Raw genomic sequence first — 26,948 nt, 5'->3', positions numbered from 1 at the left:
TGAATACATGAGAGAAGAACAGTCACTCTCTATTACTTTGTACCTCTAGACTGTCAGATGTCTTACCGAATACTGAGAGCTGGGCTTTTTCGCTCTCTTTCTCTCCGACCATGTTGTTCGCCACACACACATAAATCCCTGCATCAGTCTTTTGAGTGTTGGAGATGGTCAGCTTTCCTCCACGGACCTGATAAAAAAATGCATATGATTCAATATGAAGCTATTCATAGTGTAAAAGTGAATCATTGAATGTGTGATGTGAGCGTGAGGGTCACACAGAAGGGCAGAGGAGTGGAGCCTCTGGAGGGAAACCCACCGTGATCCTGTCATCTTTGAGGTCAAGACGTGTCTTATCTTTCCTCCAGAAGGTGGTGGGTTCAGGATGGCCGCGTGGAGACTGACACTCCAAAGTGGCCGTTTCACCGACCACCACCACTGAGTCCTGTGGGTTCTGTCTGAAGTCATCACGCAGCACTGAGAGAGAGAGAGAGAGAGAGAGAGAGAGAGAGAGAGAGAGAGGGAATAAAAGGGTTGTTATAGTGACTTGTTATAGTGACTGGTAAAATGTTCATTTATGCTCATTTAGTTGATTAGTTTGAATTTCCATTGCGGTTAATTTGTGAAGCAGGTATGTGCTCCATGACTGAGCTGTCATGGGACTCACTGACCTGATCCAGCTTTTTTCTATTTTAAGAGTTACAGATGATAATTCTAAGTAGACTCCCCCATAAAACCTATAGCAATCTGTCTGCACTTAATAGTTTTGATAGTTTTACAGTTGAGGCTATAGATACAGACACTTCTTTGAGCTCAGGAGACTGTATCAGAGTGTAAAGCCAGGTGTGATTAGGCAGGGGTGGGAAAGAAATCTATTCTTAAATGATTATGAAATGATGCAAAAAAGTAAATGGCCAGGAAAAAAACCCCTCAACCATCTGTATCTATTTGGCTCTATTCAGTCATTGTAAAGCCATGGAAAAGTCAGCATTAAATACACATTAACAGCACAGAGCACAGTAACTCTCATAACCCTTGTCACCCCACAGGAAAATGTGTTACTAACCAATTTGCCAAATTTAAATGATTACAAAAAGTGTTCGGGACAAAGTCATCTCAGTTGGCTATTGCTCCATTTATGTTTTATTCTATTCTATATTAAACACTGTCATTGTTGCTTTTATTGGTTTCCACAGAAACAGTTTATTCAGTTTCTGTTAATCGACAACTGAGAACTGAATCACATCAGTCTGATTATTTAATTATGGATTGTTTAACACATTCCAAACAAATATCCCGATCCATCTGAATTGAGATTCCCACCTGTGTGAGAAAAACACGTAGACACGGGCATGAAGCTTAAAGGAAAAGTACAATTACAAAAGCAGCACAAACAGGGAGGTCTCATTAAAAATTCAAACAACACTGAATTCGTGAAGCTCTAGTGATGGCTTTCATCAGGCTACAACCAACAATGTTAAAATATTAGACCTTGACACTACATACAATATGATATAGTCTTAGTATGTGATAAACATACAAAAACAGTGCTTGTTGCGTTTTAAAGGGGCCATATTATACCCTATTTCTCCAAGTTAACCTAGTTCCCTGGTGACCTAATGAACAGGTCTGTGACATGCTTTGGTCAAAATACTATAAGCATGAAGCACCACAGCAGTTCAATCACCCTGTTCAGAACGCTCTGTTTAATAGTATCTCTTTAGGTCCATCTTAAAAAAAAAAAAAGTAAAACGAAACTAAAGGGACATGAAATTACATCAGCCACAGAGGCTACTGGGAGCTAAGGGATCATTTGCAGACTCTAGCAGGCACATTGCTGTCATATATAACATGTATCCACTGGACAGATAAATCCTCTGAGGCTGGAAATTTGTGTAGGACTCTGTGCTGCACTGTGGAGCCAAGAATAGAACTTTTCGCCGACTTCTGGTGTTCGGATGCCGTTGCCCTCGCCAGCACTCTCGCGTGTTTTACGGACAAAGCAGAGCTCCAGGAGTCAACAATGATGTCCCAATGAGTGCTGAAGTCAACATCATGTGTTTCATCTCCTGTACTTAGACTGAGGAGGACAACAAAAAAACACTTTTTGTCACACTTTGCCAACTGATAGGGCCTCCAGAGTCCCAAATATAAGGATTTAAATGATTAAAAAGTTGATTTGTATAATATGTCCCCTTTACGCCACATTGGTTGGTGGACAAGTGGACAATGTAATCTCAAGCTTGTGCTACAAATGAAACCTTGGTTCATGATCATCCTCTGGGGAACGTGAAGGAGCTCATGCGGTAAATTGTAGTTTTGCGAGTACAAGTATTATTGTAGAGCAATATTGGATATGTCTGCTTTGTTTGTGCGACAAGAACGACATCCCTTTCACTCCTATTCACAAACATCAATAAAACTTCCTTGTGTGAATAACACCGGCTTGGCAGAAAATGTTGCAACAGAATATTATATATAAAAAACAATATGTATGTGTATCTGGGTGAATTAGCTGTCTCCAATGTTAATATCAAACAGACATATAAAATGATGTGCTTTTCATGTAGCCTACACTCTGTATACACTGTGACATCTGTTAATACAAGGTTGATATTGAACATATTGTGAAGTTCATTATAATCAGCCCACATGTAAAATAATAAAAAAAAGTTAACTGGTTGATAAAAACAACCTTGGTCATTGTAATGACGAGCCTGTACTTTGTGTCAGATACAGGGTCAGACCTCGGTTCCCCCCAAAAGAGGCATCACTGCATAAATGGAAAGAGGCTACATCAGTGATAACTGACTTGAAACTTCATCAAATCTCAAGGGAATGGGTGCAAGGTCTCACCCTTTATCAAGGGTAAAATGGTTTCAGCAGCAATTGGCCATCCCGAAGGTTATTGTGTAACTTTTAAAAAACACAGCCACTTTACGCTCTCCGTAATTCCCTTGAAATAAATCAATAGCACAGCTTTACACTAAATCATCACAAATCTATTGTTAAGTAATATTGTTAGATTCCAACAAATGTGAGACTGTTTCACTCGATGCTGATGGCAGTACACTTTAGGTTAAGGAATTAACCCTGGATCTTTGAAACATGAGTGAGATACAAAAAAAAATGTGAACGTTTGGAATATGGACCTGGAACGGTCTTTTCAGAAAGCTCTGCAGGCTCTCCTCAGGTGTGGGGTCAATTACGCTAGCAGTCTTTTGTTGACAGAAGTTACATACTACAGCTTTAACAAAAAAACATCTTAGAATTAATACTTCAGTTGAAGGGCAAATATTATTTCTGCATGTCAGTGCATCCGATAGCCAATACATGATTGATTATTTTGTTATACCTTTTTAATACCTTTTTGCCTTCATCTGATGAAATAAGTAAGGTTTAATACTCCAACAGTTTTCTGTTTGCAGTGCCCACATGCATATTTTAAACACAAAGGAAATACAGAAACTAATTATAGAAGACATTATCAGCAGGTTGTCAGAACAACTTAACAATTCAAAGGAAAAGGTTATAATGACGAAAGAAAACTTGAGAACAAAAAGGTGTTAACTTAGATATATAATAATTAAGAATTAAACATAAAATGTATGATGCTGATTGAAAAAATGTAAAAAAAAACAAAAAAAAACTAACTGCCCAATAAAAAAAAAATCAGATGAAAAAAACCTGTTTTAATTAAACTGCAAACACAAAATCTGCTATAGCAATTGCAGATAATTGATCTGCTGCTGTATGTTGCAGTAGGAACAACTATAGTGGTAAAACACAATAGATCATGATTTGTCCACTTCGCATTAACAGCTTATAACATGGTGTTTTTCTGAAGAGCTTTACTGTGGGACAGGGTTTAAATAATAAAGAGCACAACGCATCAAAGACCACGAGTGTGAAAACAAAACAAAACAAGCAGCAAATGATTAAAATTAAAATTAAAATATTTTTTCCCCCCTACCTGTGAGTATTAAAATGAACTGCCTAATGCCATTTCTGCTCTCATGTGTTAGGAATGACTAATTAATGTTCATCTAGTGAGCTAATTATATTTCACTCAAGCTGTAGATGGTTAAGATATTATCAAGGCTAGGTTTTCTTTATTTGAACACCCTGTTTGTTTTTAAGCTAATCATTCAAATGTTTGTCCCTGACTTTCCCGACTGAAAGTATAAAGCGGGATGGTCAACACATACACATTACAGAGGCGGAGCTGATCACTGCCGACAGCATCGCTCCCAAACGATATAATAAAACAATAAATACATCATATCTTAATACACACACCACATGTTTAGACTCTAAATGGCTGATTTCTCGCCTCAAATGATCTTGCGTTCCAGGACACAGAAAATATTTATTTCAGGTGAGAAACGGCCACTGTTTCAATGTTATTCAGCTGCAGCAACAACAACAACAACAACAACAGTCTTTCTCTCTCGGACGCCATTGCTCACTGTAGCCAAAAGCACAACAACCTTGCGTAGCGACCCCTACAGTTCAGGTGGGAAATCGCAGTGCGTATCCGGCACCACGACGTAGAACTATGAAGGCTCAAGGGGTCTCTGTGGTTACACAGTCGGATGACGCATTACGCAGTCGGAGAAGTATAATGTGGCCTTAAGAATTTAGAGCCACCACAGGGTGATGCCACTGGTTGTCTTTTCCAATAGAATATGATGACTTTTTGTAAATAATGTTCCCATTTAGAGGAACAAAGCATGGCACATATCTTTTATAATAATGAATAGAAGATGTACATAATTTGTGGTGATATGTACCATCCATTAGGTGCATGGTTTAAAAACAAACAAACTGACATGGCTCCAGTCAGATTTCCAGTACCGAGGCTTCAAAATGTGGGTTTGTTTTTCAACTGGAAAACGACTTCACTTTTGTGTTGTCAACAGCTTAGTAGTTTAAAAGAAGTAAAATTACTTATGGGACACAAATAAGTGGTATGGAGCTATTCCTAGTATAAGAGCAATACAAAAAAAAAAGGCTTAGTGTTAAGTTTTTCATCCTCATTACTGCCATAAGCTTTTCTGCTGATATACTGTAGCATGAAGTCCAAGTCCCAAAGGACACCTCTGCTGAAAAAGAAAATCTGGAAGGAGCCGAGGGCCCTTTAGCCCCAGCTGTCAATCACATCCAGATCGTGCTGCAGCAAATGAGTCTCAGTTGCAGCAACTATAGTCTGGCAGACATATTCCAGGCCTGGCTGTCACATGGTGCTACATACGCTTAGTGACCCATCCGAACGTAGGAAACACTCCACTCATCCAGTCACACAGACCACCTTTTTCTGTTCCCGTTGTCACATTAAAGACGTTTCTATCACAACAAAACTCGTCTCAAGAGACTTAAGTGAAACCACAGGGAAAGTGCTGCTGGGTAATTCAAGACATGAAGTGGAAAAACAAATTATGGAAAAGATGAGCGGAGAAAATAAATATTTTCTTATTTAATTTTACGGCTGATAGTAAAAATGGTGTTTCCTTCTCCAAGGGTCGCCACAGCACATCATTCGCAACCCTCCCATTTATCCAGGCTTCGGACCGGCACAAACAAAAACACTGAAAGTGAAAGTCAAAGTAAGGGGACTATTTTTTTTTTTTTTGCAATGATTGATTGTGTCCATAATAAATCATGTTTTATTAAATGGAAAGTGAATACCTAATTATATACAATCTCTCAGTAATAGGCTACTGCAAATTTAAAAGGCTACAGGGGACTGGTTTTAGTCCAAATACATGACTATGACTGGTACTGTGGCTGTGATTTATTCAGCCCTGACAGAATAAATTAACCCCCTGCAATGACAGCTACCCCACACCCACCCACCACTGCTGTGGTGTCTCCCCACTTCCTCCCCTGTTCTCATTGTGAGGCCTGTGCACGTTCCTATAGGTGGAATTTATGAGTCACAGGAAGGTTTTCATTTCTCCCTGAAGGGATTCAAATATATCTAGATATGAGCTACAATGCGATTAAGGAAAGATACTATTTATAATGGAGTATGTGATATGATAGACATTCATTTTCAATTACTATTCAGGGTAAACCAAATGAATCACTTCTTACTTTTAATAGAAACAATAAATAAATAAATAAATAAAGGACCAGATGATTCTATGTTTTTTCCCCCCATAATACAAGGAATAAACATGAGTCAAGAAGCTACGAAGCTAGCTGCTAGTTGGTAAGAGTGAACCATTTCCCCAAGTGGAACAGTTCAGTTTGGTTTAGTACGGTATGTACTGTATGTTTTTGTGTTTCCATTAGGAAAAGTGCCAATATAACCAGACCCTATCATTCCATCCTTTGGCACCCTTCCATTGGGGTACCAGAGTTGTCTGTTGTCTATTGTTGTATGTTGTGTTGTTGCCTGTTGTTTGATGTTGTTTTGTGTTACTGTGTTGTCTGATGTGTTGTCTACTAGTACAGTGCCCGTAGGAAGTATTTATTCCTATAGTGGGAGCTGACGGTCACAAAACAGCTAGCTACGCTAATGCTAATGGAACATTTTAAAAAATTCGCTTTATGCCTAATGAGGTTGCACAGTGTTTGTATTATGTTAGCCCTAAGCTAATGCTAATCGTAGACTTGCTAGCTTACCTTTGGAAACAGGTTCACCAAGTTAGCCGCAAAAAATTTGCATCCTAATGCAAAATAAATATGTGCTTACGCATTGGTGAATGGACACCGACTTTGTCGTTTCAGTATAACACCATGTTCTGCGTTGAACCATGTGAAAATGTCTCACCCACAGTGAGGACAGCCTCTTCTCTCCCACCTCCCTGCTCCAGACAGCGCATCTGTTGCTGATGAGCCACTGCGTGCCTGGTGTGGCGGGATAAATCTGTTGTGTTGTTGTCTGTTATGTAGCATTTTATGTCATCATCTTTGTTCTCAGTTGAATTACAAGCCTGACCCAGGACTTTACCATTCCAAACTGAACCATTCTGTACCAAACCGAACTACCATGGTGGAAACACAGCATAAGAAGCTAGTTGGCAGAGTCTAAGAAACTATGGCAACAGCATAACAAACTGATTAACACCAATAACGACAGGCCATTGATTGGTTCATAGTTCAATTAGATCATTACAGTAGTCCACACATCTATGTATTTGTATATTTCACTTTATCACCAATTACTGATTTGTATCTGGGTTATTGCTGTTACACCCCTAGTTGTGGCGGTGAGGGTGAGCAAAGTATGTTCCTGGTCTAAAATAACCCGGTAGCACCCATGTGTCTTAGTGTAGTTGTCATGTGGTAATTATTTCAGATGCCGCTGCTGCCACTGCTGTCTAATGCAGTCTGATTGAGAGCTGCTCAATTATTCCAACAAGCCATTCCGGGGACTCACTCGTTCACCAATTTCATTTATCAAATCAGAAGGAGAATGATTTGTAAATGGGTTTCATTCCGTGGCCCATGGGTGGTAAAAATATGTGACAAGGTGGAAGTAATGTGCATACAAATAACTATACAGGGAACTGTTATGAGATTAACAGCACTGATTGTTGTATTTTTTTTTTTTTTTGTAATTTATCTTGGAATTGTGGTTTTCTTGAGACTCTTCAGCAGCAGCAATGTGTAACCGAATTGCATTCCACAATTCCACCACAGTATTAAATCCTTGAAGATCCCCACTTGAGGTCTTGATGCACGTTGCTCAGTTAGCTCACAACCTGAATATCAACTCCATTTGGTTTTGAGAGCAGCCTGTTTGTGCCTGTACTGTGAGTGATGATTCAAAACACTGCAAATCATTCATCAGACATAGTGCATTTATTATCGTGTACAGCACAGTTGCTGAATGTCCCGTGCATCCATTAAGCTCGCATGCATTTACTGGAGCATCTGTCTTTGAGTATGCAAGTCAGTGATGTTGAGTGTCAAAGCACAGCAACACAGAGCAGCAATGCTTTTGTGTTACGTTTAGTGTTTTTTACGGCATGGCAGTGTACCAATGTGTTAAACATACCAGCTCCAAGTGATAGTTCAGGGTTTTTCAGTGTGGTTGTATTGTGTACTAACACACTGATTGTGATAAGCGTTCACCCAGTGCATCCCCTCCCCCGAGAGCCAGTCTGAGGCCAACTTGTACCGTACACATGATGTGAACTGCGTCACGCAGAATTTGGATGTTTGGATATTCCCTGCGTCCAGACTTGTACCGCCACCCGATGGTGAAGTGGGATACGACAGGACCCTGTCAGGTCAGTAAACCAGGAACCGCGATATGCAAACGCACAATGACGAACATTTCGATGCACGCCAAAGTGTCTGGTGCAATCCGTCTAAATCTTATCAAGCTTGATCAATCAAAATGAGATTGTTAAAGACACAAAAGAAGACTTGTTTGTAGTAGGGATGAGCTGATCTGATACTCGACTGATCGTATTGACTGGTAGTGGGGAACAAAAAAAAAACATCAATCATAAACTGACCATGCCAGTTGTTTGTTTCTTATATTAAGATAAGAACAGTCAAACAGTTTGTGAAAATGTTGAACATAAAAAGCCGCTGAAGCAGCAGCAGCATTTGAACGCAGTCATGTTGGGAGCGCTTTATTTTCTCCTTTATGAGAGCAGAATATTTGTTACACAGTCGGAGCATTGTGTTTTTAAAATGGCTGGTGGTAATGGCTCTGTGGTCAATACATCCCCACAGCTGTGTTATTTAGAGCTTAGCTGACGCTTTATCAGACTGATACCTGTAGTGCTATTGTGCCATTCCAAGTCTCCGGCAGTTGCAGGTTGTCCACTGTTGTAAACGCGCAGCATTTGTCAATGTTGTGTCATGATAAGCCCCCTGATGTGAAAAGTGCTTTGCTTCCTTACGAGATCAACAGCGAAGTAAGTCCACTACAGAACAGAGATCACACAATTATAGTGAAACCCTATTATAACATTGTGTACTGCATAGTAATAGGATAGTTTAAGATTACATTAGCGCTTTGCAAAACCAAGTCAGCTAAAAATAGCACGAGTTAACTGCCGTGATCTCCTGACTGTTTCTCTTAGGCTGAGATGTTTCTTGGGTCTCTGAGGGACGTTGAAACCTCTATGAACCATCAGTCTCAGTCAATCATTGCAATGACAGGTAGCCCTGTGCTCTGAAGAGGGGCCCCCGAAGGACCTTAAGCCCACATTATACTTCTACAACTGCGTAACCACAGAGACCCCTCATAGTTCTCCGTCGTGGTGCCGGATACGCACTGCGATTTCCCGCCCGATCAGTAGGGGTCGCTACGCAAGGTTGTTGTGCTTCTGGCTACAGTGACCAAAAACGGAGACGTGAACAACTGAGGAGACGTGTCCGGAGGTCTTATGTAAGTCCACTAAATGTACCAAGACTGATGGCAGGCGAATTTAACAGTCTTATTGGACAGATGACGGACATAGACGAAAGAAACCCACTTCAGGTACTTCCGAATGTCGGCTGGCAAATTTGATGAACTACGTCATGTGCTACCTCATATTAATCATCAGGGCTCCTACCACATGCCCGTTGATGTCGCCCAGAGACTGGTTGAGGACCAACCACAGCCCTTTCCGTCTGTTTCTTGACAGAGTGACGGACGCGTAAAAATATTTCGCGCAGCCGGACACGACAAAGAGACTCTGGGACAAGCTCTCCAGCGATGTAGAGGGGAGAGGGGAGTATAAATTGGGCTTAAATTGACCCCGACAACAAACTAGCTGGAGCCCCCATTGGGTTGTATCCCTGCATTGAATTGTTCTATGCAGTTTACAAATGTCCGGGCAACTCGGGCCCCTATTCAATTGCCTAGTTTACCTATCCCTCCCTTTTTTTGTTTAAATCATGTAAAATTCTGCTCTGGATACACATCCCTTCTACACTACCTCTGTGCTTTAGGGTCTAGAATTTTTTTGTTTGTTTAAAAACTACACAGATGGATAGACATTAATGAAGACATTTAAAAATGATGAACAGTTGCCTGCATTCACATCCCCATTGGTTCTTAACAGCCAAAAATTAAACTATCAGTTGTGAGTTAAAAAAAAAGCTCCATTAACATTCACTTTCAGATTCAGGTTCACCTCATGTCTGGTATCATTAAATACATCCTTGTTCTGACTTTGGCCGATTTGAAGCTAATCAAACACGAGAATCAGCTTCCTGTTCACCCTGACACATGCATGCACAATGTCCCCGAATGGTCACGTGATTTTTCGGCATGTTAATATGGCGGGAGAAATACTAATTTCAATACAAATCTTTTTTTTTTCTTCTTTAATCCCACCATTTTCACAGTAATACGGATGTCACCTCATGTTTTCATTAGTTTTTTGGACTGCCTCCACAGTAGGTTCATGTTTTTTTTGTGAAAGAACCACTAGAGTGTGTGAGATGCTGGGTCTGACACAAATGATAAGTAATGAGCCGCATTTTCTAATTACTTCTGACCTATTATTTAAGTCCTAATTGAGTCAGTTGTGGACATTAATTAATCGAGAGAGACATTCATTCAGTTCATAACACAAACTGGTACATAAATAAGGTGTGAGAGACAGATGGTGACGGCCGCCAAAATTATAACCCAATTAGCTCATGCAGCATTTTGTTTATCACGTCGAGATTTGCTTGTCTGCTCGTGAATGCTGGCTGCTGGTGGTCCACTGTGGGAATATAATATATATATGTACGTATACAGCAACACCGCAGAAGCGTAAAGAAACAGAATTGTATATGAGTGGAGGGGAAACTTGACAACACACACCTTTGCCAGTTGTTGTATGAAACAGATGGCTGCATTTGCATTCACAGATGCAACGGGGGGAGTGATGTGCCGCATGAAGACCAAAAAACAGCAGGTTCAACCAGCAATCAGGTGGTCTTCTTCTCCAGAGGATATTAAAATGCATACTTTCTTCTCATCAATGTTGTCCCTGAGTCCAAAGTTAGAAATTGTTGCTACCAGGAAAAAAAAATCTTTCTCTCAATTTTTTTTTTTCACTGTAGCTATGTCATTATTAACTGAGACTGTCTGCTGCTAGCTTATCTTGGATACACTAAATAATGCATGCAAATGATACACATCTCAAGCTAAGAGAGACTGTAATAAAATAATAATCATGATAAAATAACAATTGTACAATAATATTGCAGGTGGTTTACAGAAATAATGATCCACTGTTAAAAAATGCCCCACAACAGCAAGTGTGAGAGATTTTCCGTGGCAGCATCATCTGCTAAATTGTGCTTTCTGTGTTTTGCTGAAGATCCTTTCTTGAACGCGTTACCCCGCGGCAGTGTGTCACTTTCGCGGCGGTGGTCAAGGATGTCCCATATCTGTCACATGCACACGAAACACGCGCACAACAAAAACAGCTGCCTCGTCCCTAATAATCGCACACGTTGATGACGACCGCTGTCTGAGAAGCAGAAACAGACACACAATCAGGAAGAGGAGGAATCTTGAGTGGAGAGGGCTATTTGCATGTTTGTTTTATTTTGAATAAATAAATAACCTTACATGTCCCTGCCCTAAAAAAGTCATCAACAATCAATCAGGACGATGCTCAGTGGGGAGATGAGGAGCGTTTACACGATGTCCCCCAAGGCTGAGCCCAGCACAGATGAACATTACCCTTCTATAATTCTGCTTTTCTGACAGCACGAGTTCAGCACTATAGGGCTTGAGAGAAAATATCAAAAATATATTTTTTTTTATGACAGATGTTGCAATTATTATTTGATTTGTACATAAGTATATGTATATATATGTATTAGGGGTGGGGGGAAAAAATCGATTCACATAAGAATCGCGATTCTAATCATCCACAATTCTGAATGGATTCATAAACTTCAGAAATCGATTTATTTATTTATTTAAGTTTCTATTTTGAAAAACCATACAAAACACCAGTTTGTGTTATTTGTGAACAGTTTATTTTTGTACCTTCTGGGATGAAAAAGGCAGCTTTTTACAACATGACGGGATTATGTTTTCATTCCCACAGAAAATAGAACAGTCAAAAATAGAATTGCTGTTTTGTTTGTTTTGAATTGTCATTTGACAACGATTCACTACTGGACATATCACTCAGCACACAGAAGAAAAATGCAATTGTTGGAATAAATGTAAGGAATGATATCCAGATGCTAAACCTGATAAAAAAGGACAAAATATAAAAAATCAGTATTGGATTTGAAATGAGAGGTAAAACGTCATTATAACTCTATAATGTTAAATAAATGATGTGTGTTACCAGCACTGCTTGAGTAGCTTGGGTGAAAAAAAATCCTTCAAGTAAAGCATTTTTTTTTTGTATCGCAATTTTAAAATCTAATGTGGGAGGCAGTGTGAGATCAGGAGGTGAGCAGAGCTGGAGTCAGCAGTCTACACATTTGTAAACAGACCAGATAGAAACACCTGCGCTGCTTTTTTGGCATCATTAGTGTTGAGTCCAATTAGAACCAGGGTGAAAGTTATATATTAACACAGAGTGAAATGTGAGCAGCCACACCAAAATGTTGTGTACAGTTTGAGATGCAGCATATTTTCGATAAACTCAGAAGTGCATTTTGCTACATTGGAATATATTTGAATGTACATTCACAGTAAATTACTGCGTATATGCTGACAGTCCATTACTGTGCCTTAAATATTTTTTTCCACAGTATGTTAATGTAAAGTAGAGTATAGTAGAGTATATACCAGTATGTTCTTGCACAAATACTGTATTTTACTTAGTGCTGGGCGCCGTTAACAGCCGTCAACATTTTCTAACCGCTGTCACGTTAGCGCATGACGCGTTTCCATGACGACTGACCGGAAAAAGACACGCGTGACGTCATGTTTCCGTGACTCCGGATTGTTAAAATTAGCCTTTTAAACAGAGGCACACATACGCAGTACACAGGTACGCTGGTTATTTGTAGTGCTGCTCTTTTTGTTTAAAGGTGCCATATGTGAGAATGTGGCCAAAACGGTTACTACATTCAAATTCAAAATACCGAGGTCTTGTAGGTTTCGTTTTCTGATGTAACTGGCAACCCGTGGTTGCTCGGCAGCTGAGACTCTACTGACTGCAATGATTGGTAGATGGCGGTAGGTGGCGCCACATGTCAAAACATGATTTCAAAACATGATTTGCATTCTGCAAAAGATTTTTTTAATGCAAATATTTTGGCTGTACTGCTGTTGTTGGTGAGTTCAGTTTGTTATATGAACATTATTCCTGAGCCTCTGTGACATATTAGGAGGATTTTATGGTCAGTTGCTTTAGATTTATAACATAATGCACCTTTAATAAACAGACCGCTCCAGTTCGACTGTCGGCACACTAACGGGGCTAAACGAGCTAACGCAGCTAATGGAATTAACTGGCAATCGGTGCCTGGACTCCGGTGTCGCAGTACGTAAACATGATGTCGCGCTCGTCTTTGTCCTGTCAATCATCATGGAAACGCGTTGTGTGTTAACCTAGTGCCCAACACTAAATTTACTTCTAAGTTTACCAAGTTCACAATATAAAACCATACAATAGAACTTAACGATGTGGGTAAAATGGAGTTTCTTTCTGGAATATTACAACTGAGGTATTCACTGTAGGAAATCCTACATCAATGCAAGGATGTACATCTTTTTAACATGTTGTCTTTAACTGGCTTTCAACAATTCAATAGCATTTCCTGTGATAGCCTCACCGATCATAATTTTGCACTAAAATACAGAAAATGCACTATTATAATGTGAATTATCACAGTTACAGCCTGCAAAATCGGGAAAAGAATCCATTGAAGAGCCATAAAGATGAAGAATCATTCCCCTAAAAAAACATTTCCTCATAGTTTTGGTCTTGAACATGTGCATGGCTATGACTTGGAACCCTAAAGCATATATAAACCCATGTTTTACCCATAACCACTCTTCCCTCAAGGTTTTCAAATGTGAGTTTACACTTTGGGGGTAGAGTAATATTTGTTATGCATTCATTGGCCTTTTCAGTTAGAAGACAGTCAACCACCATGCTGGGTTAACAATAAAAACGCCCTCACCATTGTCATGTTTAATTAACCTCCATTCCTCTGTCATGTAATGTAAATTGAAGTTGTGGATGGTAGAAGAAGGAGGAGGGTTTCTTCCCCCCCCCCCCCCTTCCTCATCTCTCGCTTGCCATGCCTGTAGTTACTGTAACAGCATTCCCTCAGACCACATCTATAATTAATTAGTGCTGTCGCCATGCATTCCTTCACAAGAACACATTCCACCATCTCTCAGACTAAACTGCATAAATCTTCTCCTGCCTGCTTCTCTGCAGTCGGCGTCATCGGCTTACGCCTGTAAAGATTGCGCCAGATCTTACAGGAGCAAAATGTAGAATAAGACCCTGGATATCATAGACCCTTTACAGCAATATTGCAGAACACAACATAAGCCGGAAAATGAGTCAAGGATCAGAATCCATTCGATACGCCTTGTTTCACTAAAGCGTCAGTCACCCAGGGAGAGAAGAGAGTTTCCCCAACACAGGGCTGTCTTTTTCCAAACTGACATAAGACGTCGTCATCACAAATGTTGAAGGGGCCCCAAACAGTTCTATATATTTCCCATTAAATCTATCGACCACCAAAGCTTCTATGATGATGTTATTATATTTCACCATTACTTTGATTCTTATGGAGTCTAATGGAAGAGATTGATGTTAAGAGAAAGCACGGCAGACTGGGTCAGGACCCACAGATGGGTTTGCGGGAGATTTTTATTTTTATTTATTTATTTATTGCGGGTGGCTTAATTGGTTTGGAGACTTTCTTCTGGGCTTTTACTTTGGATTTATGCATAACATGTGTGACTGCTGTGATTCATTTTGTCTGGTTTGTCTATTCAAAATGTGAAATAATAACAATTACAATAATTCAGTGGCCACTATACGTACAGTAAATCACTATTTCCTGGATACTTTAACATACATTGTATTATTATGGAGTAAATTATTATAAAGCTTGTTATCCCAAATAGTAATTTTCTATAAAAATGTACTATTAGACTGTCATTTAGCAGTGGTGAACACTTTGGGTCATTGTGCCTTATATAACTCTGACTTGGCAGTAACTTTTAACTATACTTTTTTATTAGTTGTGTCTTATATAACTGTGATACTGCAATCTTTAAAATGTTAAACAAGTATAACAAGTTTGGGAAACATTGTACATATAGACATATATGTGCAATAGTCTGCATCTACTCTAAGCAGCATGCTTAAACACAACCCCTGACGACCACCAGGGAAGATGGTGCTGCGCTGCATGTGTTTGCCGCCACATCCTGGTTTTATCCTTCTTTGCACGGGTACATACAGATGGGCCACAATATGTGCATGTTTGTATAGCATATAGATACGTGTGAATGCATTTGAATAAACGCTCAGCACTATGAGGCAGGACATAGCAGCTCCCCCACCACTACTACTGCTGCTGCTGGCATTCAGTACAAAAGGAAAACTAATTAATATGGTAATGTCATGCCATCACATTAATTGATAATAGGCAAAATGCTTTGTTGCTTTGATTACACAGGTTTGACCCTTGAACTCTCAAATAGTAAATGAACTGAAATGATCAAATATGAGTGGTGTGTAAAAGGTTCATGTAACCTGGAGGTGACACATACAGGGCCACACAGAGAGTTCACCACTGCAACACCCTCCAACTATAAACCGTATTATATTAAATATAGGATATAAGACAAGAACTGCTCTCAAGACTGATTAAATGTGGAATCTTAAAAAAGTGATTCATGTGGCTGTGTGTAAACTGTATATACTCTCTGGTTCATTTACACTGAATATTTTAGCCAATGTTTTCCTATTTTGTTCAAAATGAAGTTCCTCTTGCGCACACAGTCTTGAACACATTGGCAAAACAATATGCTCTGATTTGTTTTCAGCTTTTCAACAGCTGACTTAAATCCAGGGTGAAATATCATGTGGACGATCCAACTTTTTTTTAATCGTGCTATAACAATCATTTCTATATGCTGTACACTCTTAGAAATAAGGGTTCCAAAAGGGTCCTTCTACAAGGGCTGAGGTTCTTCTACAAGGAACCATTTGCTTCTGAAAAACCCTTTCTTCGGGAAAGGGTTTTTCAAGGGTTCTTGGTAACACTAATGGTTCCAGTAAGAACCATTTTGATCAAGAGAACCCTTTAAAACCCCTTTCCTGAATAAAGGGTTTAAAAGGGTTCTTGGTGGAACCCTCAAAAAAGGATTCTCCTATGTGGACAAGCTTAAGAACCTTATTTCTAAGAGTGTAGCTTTATAATTAAAGTGCATGACAGTGGAATGATTTGTTTTATACTAAGACAGAGGCAACAGCAACATTGAGCTAGTAAAGTGAGATGACACGCTGGACTTTGACTAAAAAAATACAAAGACTTTCCCAAGAAAGGGTTCTGAAGTGAACTGTACTGTTCAAAGAACCTGTTCATATAAATAAATGCCTCTTGTCCCTGCATTGCTGCTGCATACACACAAACACTCCCTCAGTCAGGTCTGATAGTATTGCTTGACAGAGCAACCTTTTCTGTTCATTAGGGAACAATAATCAACCCAGTTGTTTTTTGTTTATTTTCTGATACCAGTGCTAAACCGATGCTAAAACAAAAGTGATCCCAGTTTAGATAAGGTATTGAAGAATACCTTTATTATTTCTAAGACAAATGTTGATTTTAAATTTGAAGTAGAAATGCTGCAGTCCATAGAGCAGGTCACGGAACCGCCTGTATCTCCTGTGGGGCTGCAAATCAAACGAGGTGATACAAATGAAACAGCAGCTCCTAGAACACATTTAGGCACCGAAGTGAGGCACGGAAATTTGAATAGTGATCCTGTCAAGTATGAACTGCACCTTTGGCAGAGGTACCTGAGCCATGTTGTCAACGAGTTTCGCCCAAGCTGAACTACATCTGTCACTTTTTTTTTTTATTATGAATATACAGAAACATGCAAATGCACATCCAGGTCAACTCTGCACTGAAAATATATCCCCAGCCGCATGCTTATTGTTATGCAAAGACGACACTAACAAGACAAAAATGCCACACTTTACAGACATGTTTCAGAAAGTAAGTAAGAGAACTCTGAATCTATTCTTTCATTATGAAATATTTCCAAGACCAACGGATAAACAACTTCATATTCAAGAGTTCTGGCATTTTGTCTGTATGCATATTAAAATGTATAAATATGTACATACAAATATCACTGCCATTTCCACAGGCAAATGCTGTGCTAAAACAAATTGTATTTATTTATTTGACCTTTACTGACCTGGCCAAGAAAGCTCACCATAACAAAATTACAGAAATTATACAACAGAACAAATTAAACAAACACATTTACATTATTGACAAGGGACAACAAATGTGCAATACTGAGTCCAGCACAGGAATAGCTATTACACTCTTTCAATCAGACAGTTTTTCATTAATGCTTTGAACTCACTCGGGGAGACAAAGCCATTAAGCTTTAATGTGTTCTGAAGGTTATTTCATGAGCACAGACGCAACACAGGAGCAAACGGAAAAAAGCTGCTCTTCCAAGTTCGGAGAAAAACCCAGGAACCCAATAGAGCAGTCAACTAGTGTAGTGGGAGTTATAATAGTTATTGTTTCATGATAATAGGTTACATTGATAACAGAGGCGTTAACTCAGCATAGCTAGGCAAAACAAAGCGGACAAATGCTGCTGTTTCCTTAGGTGCCAGGAAACCAGACTGTGAAGTACACAGTGATGTTTGATTCACAGAGATGTTACCAATGTTTTCTATGTGTTATTCTACTCATCAGCAGCTCTGCAGCAGACACACACACGACGCTGACATGAAAAACATACTGTAAGTGTCTGAGACTGAGACGCAGCAGATTAGTGACAGAGTCTTAATACACTGCACATGCACCCAGTGTCACTAATGCATCAGATACAAGTTTGGCACTTGTATTACTGAATAATACCATTGCATTGAAAACACATTTTATTTGCCTCACTTTGACAATTGCCACTACTGGAAGAGTGAGGCCCATTCCTTTTTGTTTACTGTTCTCTTAAAATATTTGGGTTTGACATCAAAATATGATTTTAAGACAAGAGATCAGTATTTCTGCTTCCTTATCCATGCATTTCATCCAGTTATATTACACAGCTTAGAAGGTAGCCGCGTTTGTAATGTAATGGATTTTATTCAAAACATTGCTGATTACTGTATGTAATTTGATACTACAGCAATTAAAGGGGATATATTATGCAAAATCAACTTTTTAATCATTTAAATCCTTATATTTGGGACTCTGGAGGCCCTATCAGTCGGCAAAGTGTGAGAAAAGATGACTCACTCATGTTTTTGTGGTCCTCCTCAGTCTAAGTACAGGAGATGATACACGCAATGTTGACTTCCGCACTCATTGGGACGTCACAATGCGCTAAATTCCAGGAATTGTTGTCTTGCAGAGCTCTGCTTTGTCCATAAAACACGCGAGAGTGCTAGCAAGGGCAAAAAATACCCGAAAACCGGAAGTCCACAAAGTCCACAAAAAGTTCTATTCTTGGCTCCACAGTGCAGCACAGAGTCTTACACAAACTTCCAGCCTCAGAGGATTTATCTCTCCAGTGGATACATGTTATACAGTACATGACGGCAATGTGCCTGCTAGAGCCTGCAAATGATCACTTTTCCAAATGCGAACTGCTGCTCCCAGTTGCCTCCGTGGCTGATGTAAATGTGGACCTAAAGAGATACTAGTAAACAGAGCGTTCTGAACAGGGCTGTTTTGGCAGAGTGATTGAACTGCTGTGGTGCTTCATCCTTATGGTAATTTGACCAAAGCATGTCACAGACATGTTCATTAGGACACCAGGGAACTATATTAAATAGGGTATAATATGTCCCCTTTAAGTGTTTTTGTATATAATTGATTATTTAGACATTGTATTGAATCATTGTATCTGTGCTCTAACATGTAAAGTCCTTTTTATGTGTTGAATGGTACAAGAAAAAACGTTTTAAAACAATCATTGAGTAACAATTAGATATCCACTATGCTGATGAACTAATCAGGTCTTACTCTCACATTTAACAAATCCCCTCCCATCGGAGTTCAGGAAAAACACTCATTCACCCTGATATCTTATTTCAATCCCAGCCCCCAACACCGACGCTACACTGAGCAGCTAAGAAGATTATTCACCCCAAATCTGTGTTAATCACATCCAATGCACGAGCCGTGGTAACCCCAACACCAAAGAGCACAGATCCTGTGTATGTATAGCTACTGTAGGAGGAGGCTGGGACTCTTACCCCTTCCCCTCTGTCTCATTCCTCTGTAATCATAACGCATCAGAGTATATTAAAATGCACCATATATCAGAAGATATATATTTTTTTTAATATATGACATTTCAATAGAGGGATGAGTATGGAAAATCACTCCAATCTCCGCCCATCATGAGGTGATCAGTCTCCACAGACTGACAGTTTCCTGGTGTAAGCACGCACATGCATATTCATGCATTCACTTGCTGGTTCACACTGACACACACAAATACAGGGGCATAAACACAATCACACAAAACATCTCAAACACACACCCACATAAGCAAAACCTTTGGGTTTTAAGTTTCTTTTCATTTTTTTCTGTCAGTTTTCCTCTGAAAAAATATGGGACCCATGACCAAAAGGAAGGTAGCCATTTTGGATAGTTTTATTATTGAAATTTTAATTACTGGATTTGTTTTTCTTTCTTTCGGCTTGATCACAGAAAACGCATTATAATGCCAGGTGTAAAGGGATTGGGTTCATTGCTCAAGGAAACAGCCCTTAACCTAGAAGAGGTTTGAACCAGCAACCAATGGTTACATGTCAAGTGCACTTCCACTTGGCCGTGGGCTGCCCACAATTCTATCATGTATTTATTTTACACATTTAAAGCTTTAGTGATAATTCCTTTTTTTGTTTGTTTGTCATACCTGACAGAAAATGGCACTGAATCCACATTTTTGCGAAGAGTTGGGCTTTTAAAGGCCGTGGTCTTAAACTGTTGATCAGCTGATGAACAGCCTATTTCAATATAATGGTTGTTTGCAATACATTGCTTTCTCAAATGTTTTTTTTGGTCTCATTCTCATTTTCTTCTTTTTGCATTCATTCTGAAGCACTACTACTACTACCTTCTTAAACCTTCTATTGAACACATCTCAGATTTGACTTTATACCTCAAATCAAACTGAAATCACAATATCCATCAGAAAACTCACGAGTAGATATTTCCCCCAAGTCGTTTAGCCCTATTCACTGTGCATTATTATCTTCATGCACGTCAGTTTTAGTCCCAAATCAACAATCAGTCTTCACAACAATCTTCTCTCCATCCCCTGCACCTCACGCTCAATCTCTCCCTGCAGACATGTGATGCATTTTAGAGCAAAACCAAGGTGCAATAAAAGATGATGAAAAGACAAGGAATTCAAACATAGCAGTTTATTATTCAAACGGCGCATGTGCTGCAGTGGTTGACAAAATAACTGTAAATACTGACGTGGCTAATCTCAGCACAGCTGTTAGTATGAGGTCCTTTAATCCTGCTCCAGATCGGTGATGTGCTCACGCTGGCTTGGGGACAGATGAGCAAACTGCCACCAGGCTGCCAAGTGGGCTACGCTCACGCAAGCAGACTGGCACGATGCTGCTTTTCACACATGATAAGCTGTGAATCTGTGGGTCCTGGAGTACAGCCCTGAAACAGCACTATCTTTGTGTTGCTTCAAGACTGAAAATGACTAGCACTGCTGCAGTCTGCACAGCAAACACTCAAGTGTCCATTTTCTTACTTATTCTGTTATCCTATACTGTAGAATTCTATTTGGCAGCCCATAGTCAGGCGGAAGGGAATAAGCCAAGGGTTGCTGGTTTGAATCCTTGCCAATTCATGTCAAGAACTGGGATACCTATGAGCAAGACACCCATTTACTATTGCTCATTGTTAATGCGACCCTCTAAATTGACCTCAGCCACAGGGTGTCACATCAGTGGACTGCTTGTACGAACAGCCAGAGTAAAACAATGTGATCAGATCAGATTATCCACTCTCTGGTGACCCCTAGAGAGGAGGAAGCCAAAGGAAAATAAATGATATGGGTGGAATAAAGAAAATGCGGGAGGGTGAGAAAAACTGTATTTCCAAAGGCACTGCCCATTAAAAGAGATGGGGATTTCTTGAAATTTTGATCATATTTGTGACATCATCAATGGTTAGATTCTTACCAAAAATGAATGGGAACATACTTGTGTGATCACTTACATAACAAAAAAATATAAAATACTCAATCTGATTAATAACAATAACTATAGACAGGAAGTTACAGTAGGACAAACTTACAGATAAACCCACAAAGACGAAAAACACAACCTCCCTGGCAGAGAAAACTATGTTTTAAATTATGTGTCACAATTTAACGAGTCACATTTGTCATCTGTCACTGTGTCAGTAAATTGACTTTTAATCTGAAATCAGCAGATCAAGTGTGCCACATCAAACTTGACATGAACGACAAAAGCAAAACACAAAGCTGAGCTTTTGCTATTGTATAAGCATTTCTTTTGTGATTTATCAGCTACTTTTCCCTCTCTTCTACGAAAAAAAAAAATATATATATACATTTAACAAAAGATCTTACAATACGACATGTACTGTATCAGCACAGTTAGATCAGGCGCTGGTTACCCTTGTTGATTTCATCAAAATCAAATTACATTTGTTGACGCTTTAGTAACCTGTCAATCAGAGTTGTAACTGACATGCCGTCACTCGTCACAGACCTCTGATGAAATACAGCACAAAGCACAGGGATGGTTCGTTTTTTCCCTCCTGCAGGCAGCATAATAAGCCTTTAAATCATGGGGAAAAAAATGACTGCTGTGAGAGGCTGACACTGCAGTATGAAGTGCTGCACTTCGCCGCTGCTGACAGACTGGAGCCACACTGCACTAACTTCCCTGTCTGATCTGCATACGAGGCCGCATGCCAAACCAAATTGTCTGCGGTCAGATAATTGAGGAGGAGAGAGGAAGACGACAAGGAAACAGCTGTGCCACGTATTAGTAAGAGGAAAAGGTCAGAAGAGGGAAAACATGCAGTAAATGACTGACAGATGTGAGCATGGACATGGATGCCAAACCGAATTCTCTTCGGTACATGGCGCAAGTAAAGTGACAATCCTGACTGAACCTTCTGGATGAGATGAAATCATCAACCAATGTCACATGACGATGTTCTAAAAAGATCTTGTTTTTATAAACACAGTCATTTATTAATTGTATTTTTTTAATGTATTAAATATTTTGTAATATCTTACAGTTATTGAAAATACTATGTATACTTGCACTTGAGGGCAGATATAAAATATAAATAGGAGTGACCGAATATTAATGCTTCTTCTTAAGTAGAATAAATAGTGCATACTTTGTTCCATTTTGCAGCAATTATCTACACTATTTCTACAATACGTTTCGTTTGACCCAATCAGGTATGATCCTGCTAAACAAAGATTCTAGAGCCCTTAAGGTCGCATTGTCGCAGTCTTTGTTTGGTGCCTTAGCAGACATGGAGTGAGAGCCTGAATTAATAAGCCGCCCGTGGCCGTATTTACAAGAATTATTGGAAATTAAAGGAGCAAAAAATGACTCGTGCAGATTCCAATGCAAATTATGACTTCCCAGAAAAAACGAGCTGCTGGCCTTCAAGAACTTTCCTTCAAATTTGAAGAAGCATGTTGCGGTAAGCAAACTTGTTGTTATGATAGCTATCTAGCATTAATGTTAGCTAAGTTAGTACTGTGATAGTTAATGTCCCAACATTAAGAGACAATAAAAGAATTAATCATTATGCAAGTACTTTGAATTTTAATATGAAAGTATATTACTTTTACTTAAGTTGGGTTGTCATGTTCTACTTTCACTAAAGTAAAATGTTTCTCTTGTACTTTTACTTAAGAACTGACATTCAGTACTTCCTCCACCACTGGTTATACTTAACCCTTTAAGGTACACACCAAGAAAAAAGCATGATTTCTTTGCATTTTTTATTATTTTATTTTATTTACTTATGATAACAATAACAAAAATCAATGTTTGCATAATTCATAAAGTGCAACATTCAGAACACGTCACATTAGGTGTTAGTGAGTTCAGCTTGATGCATTTTCCTATGAGATATGGTGACTTAAAGTGCGGTCGACCAAATGGTTGAGTAGTAGCTTAAAGGGTTAATAATAAAAAAATATATATAAAAAATCATTATTAGCAATCAGTTACCGTGATTTCTAAAAATTGATCAATTAAATTATTTTTTTTTAAAATGCATACACTGTGCTCCAGATGTGTTTCCTGTTTTTTTTTTTTTTATTATTATTATTTTTTTTTTTTAAATGAAAGTGGAGTAGTGTGGAGGAAGCAGGAGTATATAATACACAGACACAAGTTAACCAAGCAAACTCCACATACTGTGGATCCAGATCCAGAACTTTCTTACTGAGGCACCACAAGTGCTTTGCTCAAACAATGAAACTTCAAACTCATAACACACACACAAAAACAACACGTAGCTTATAGTGAAAATTAAATGTTGTTCTGCAATTCTGAAATGGCTTGATATTAAATAACACGACACTGAGCTCAGAGAGACTTATGGGCAAATGCAGGAGCCAAAATGCCTCGATGATTCAGAACAGTGATTTTATTGACTTTTAAAAAGCATAAAGTTGTGCCAAAAAAAATGTTTCTCTTCTGAGCTAATTATCACATCCTTTAATCTTCCAGGTAAACAAATCACTGAATGAGACAAGAATGGGATTGCTTTTTTTCTCTCATTACAGTATCCTTCTGAGTTATTGGTATCTTTGTAATGTGAGGTACAAAAGCTGAGAGGGCAAAACAAAAACAAGTTGAATAATTGAAGAAATGGGGAAGAGGTCAGTGATTAAAATCTATCTTTTTACAGTAAACAATGCTGTAGCGAGGTGGTGCTCCCAAATTCTGTACTTAATATTGTTAAGCTGCTCCAATTACTGGCTGGCACAGGCGTTTGAGAAAAGCGCCATTAACTCCAGCATCGGGAAGGAAACAGAAAACAGCCAGGTGATTTCTCTCTGGGAATGTAATTGATGAGACACCGTGGAGCAACACACCCACTGGTGCATCCAGTCCCACGGCAAATTATTACAGTGTGTGTGGAGTATACCTGAATATAGCATTACATATCACCACCACCAGGACATAGCCTGAAACAGATATGTTGAATAAATATGGTGACTAATATGTTATTATTCAAACTGTGCTTATGGGAGTAATAATCATCATTTTTGGATGAGTGAGAACATTAACATATGCAAATGTTCTATTTTATTTATTTTTTCTTACAGCAGTGATGGGCATAAACACTCCAGGTTAAAGGTATAGTACAGTTGTACATCAAGTAATATCTGTTTTTGTTATATATAGATTCAAGATGCACCAATATATATATTTTTTTATGATGAACTATAAGTCATTCCATACCAAAACAAGCACTTTGATTGTTGTTATGAATATTATTATTGGCTCGAGTCATGTGAGACCCCTGATTTAAACACTGTCTTGACGTGAATGGTTGTAGCAAATTAAATGTGTTGCAGAGAGTCCAAATGAAAAAAATCTATGAGATTATTACTAAATCGGTTTTGCACGATGGCACACAGCCCTTTAATAATATAACCAAAACCGCTGCCACATGGTAAAACTCGAAAAAAAGCACTCGGAGAGCACAGCCCCTCGCCAAGGCATCTCAGTGCCTACAAAATACACTCTGCTGGCGCGCAGCGTCTACGGATCATGGATCAAAATTTAATCACTTGTTTCTGGTCCCATTGCGGACATTTCCTGAAAATTTCATCCAAATCCGTTTGTGATTTTTCGAGTTATGTTGCTAACAGACAGACAAACAAGCAAACAGACTCCGGCGAAAACATATACTTCATTGGCGGAGGTCAATAATATCTACACTCATGCACGCAGGAATAAATCATGGTGCCCCACATATGCTGTATTTGGATCTGAATATATATTGGAAATATTTGTTATTTGTGATCACATAAGGCTGTAAGATCGTTGATTGATACGAGTTGTACACGTAGCACAAGTTTTTCATTACGTTACATATTCCAGTACATCATACAAACCATTAAGGCCCTGGCATCAGCTGCTCAGTGACTTATTTCTTGTTTCCTCAATCACTACTTCAAAATGAAATGGTGGAATATTCAAAATATACAGTAGCATCGAGGTAGACAGCGATTCAATTTAGTTTTCTTAAGTCTGGCCTTCTAAGGCTGAATCCCAATTCCACCCCCTCCTCCTCCTCCTTCCCCGTACCCCTTGTGTTTTGTGCGTTCATGTGAGGAATAGTGCTGTCTCATTTATCATTTGGGTTAAGGGCTAGGGCCAAGACGTAGGGCTACGTAGCCCTTGAAATAAAGCTTCCTAAGGGTAGGGCCCTATGATTTCCGTGTTAACGGAATCGCGGACGGAATCGCGGAATTGGCCAATAAAAACGGAATCTAATGTTAAACGCGGAATATCGCGGAAATTGACATAATGTGACTGAAATGCTGTCATCGTGAGGAGAAGGAACGTTTGTCTGGAGAAATGTTCCGGGGAACGCTCATTCGTGGCACCACCCGTGCATCTCCTCACAAACACTCACCCGGCCAGGGTTTCCCCCAGTGCGTGTTGCTTGTTTATTTACTTTATATACACTTTTTTTTTCTAAACCGCGGAACAAGCGTGATGCGCCCGCATGTAACCGGCGAGCGTCCCCTTGTCCAGGTGCCGATTGAAACCCAAGTCACACCATCAAATACGCCATTATTACGGTCATATTGTTATTGTCAATAAAGATGTTATATTTAGGAATGCACCGATAATTCGGCGGCCTAAACATGGCGAGTAAACTGTGGAACATCGCCTATTAAATGCTGGAAAGTCTCTGCGCAAAAGTGAAACTTATGAACTCCCCGCGACTTTCACTTGACACCAGAGAACATTCTCTCTCTTTGAACAGTTAACTAAAGACATCGGCTCATCTGATGTATCTGTTATTCCCTTAATTGCAGAGTTGTAGGTAATATTGCGTGTAGAGAAACGATCCAGTCGGATACTGAGAAGCGCACGGCGCAGGAGAGGGAGAACAGTACAGCGCAGGGGCGGTGCGCAGAAATCCGTCTGCACCAGATGAGGGGGCACTACCACATTTTTATTTATGTTAATTATTTTACTTTTTAATGTGACCAGCATTGCCTGGCTTGTTTTAAGATTCACTGGCATTTACTTAATTAGGATTTAACTTAAGTCAAAACAATTGAACAATTGAGAAGTCAGTGGATTCAAGAAGAAAGTTGCATTTCAGTGGACATTTTATTCACTGACACAAAAAGCACACATTCTATGGTGGTAAAGTAAGTATAAAAGGATAAAAAAACAGAATAAAAAAAAATAAAACGGAAAAAACGGAATTCTAAAACATTAAAACGGAAAAAACGGAATTTGGAAAAAAATAAAACGGAATTTGGAAAAAAATAAAACGGATTTCATAGGGCCCTATAAGGGGCACTTGAAAAGGAGGGTTTTGAGGAATTTCCCAGCATTCCCTTCCCAGCATTCCCGCGTCACCTGTCAGCTAAGTTTAAAATTCGGCCGCTAAATCTTTTTGGAGGCGATGGCTCAAGCCAAGGACTCGCACAAATATATTTTCAGCATTTTAATTACGAAAGTCATGTGTAATGATACTATTGCGGTCTTCTTCAATTGTCACATTTATTTTGAATTACTAGATAGTCGTAGCCGATGCTAATATACCGGTGTTCCTTT

At 39.2% G+C, this 26,948-nt stretch overlaps 1 protein-coding gene across 1 annotated transcript in view; it reads right to left on the bottom strand.

Moving 5' to 3' along the window:
• Positions 1–26,948, bottom strand: part of LOC310940337 (roundabout homolog 2-like) — a gene marked incomplete at both ends in the record, with an annotated part of 116,444 nt that overhangs the window by 46,924 nt on the left and 42,572 nt on the right. Inside the window, 2 exons of the mRNA XM_083905285.1 lie at positions 67–187; positions 317–474. Coding sequence (XP_083761411.1) covers positions 67–187; positions 317–474 — 279 coding nt within the window. The remainder of the gene's footprint in view (positions 1–66; positions 188–316; positions 475–26,948) is intronic.

Source organism: Microchirus variegatus, assembly GCF_963457635.1.
Source record: "Microchirus variegatus genome assembly, chromosome: 2".
In the NCBI taxonomy this organism is placed as follows: domain Eukaryota; kingdom Metazoa; phylum Chordata; class Actinopteri; order Pleuronectiformes; family Soleidae; genus Microchirus; species Microchirus variegatus.
The sequence above is the reverse complement of the archived record's forward strand: the minus strand, read 5'-3'. Positions and strand labels throughout refer to the sequence as shown.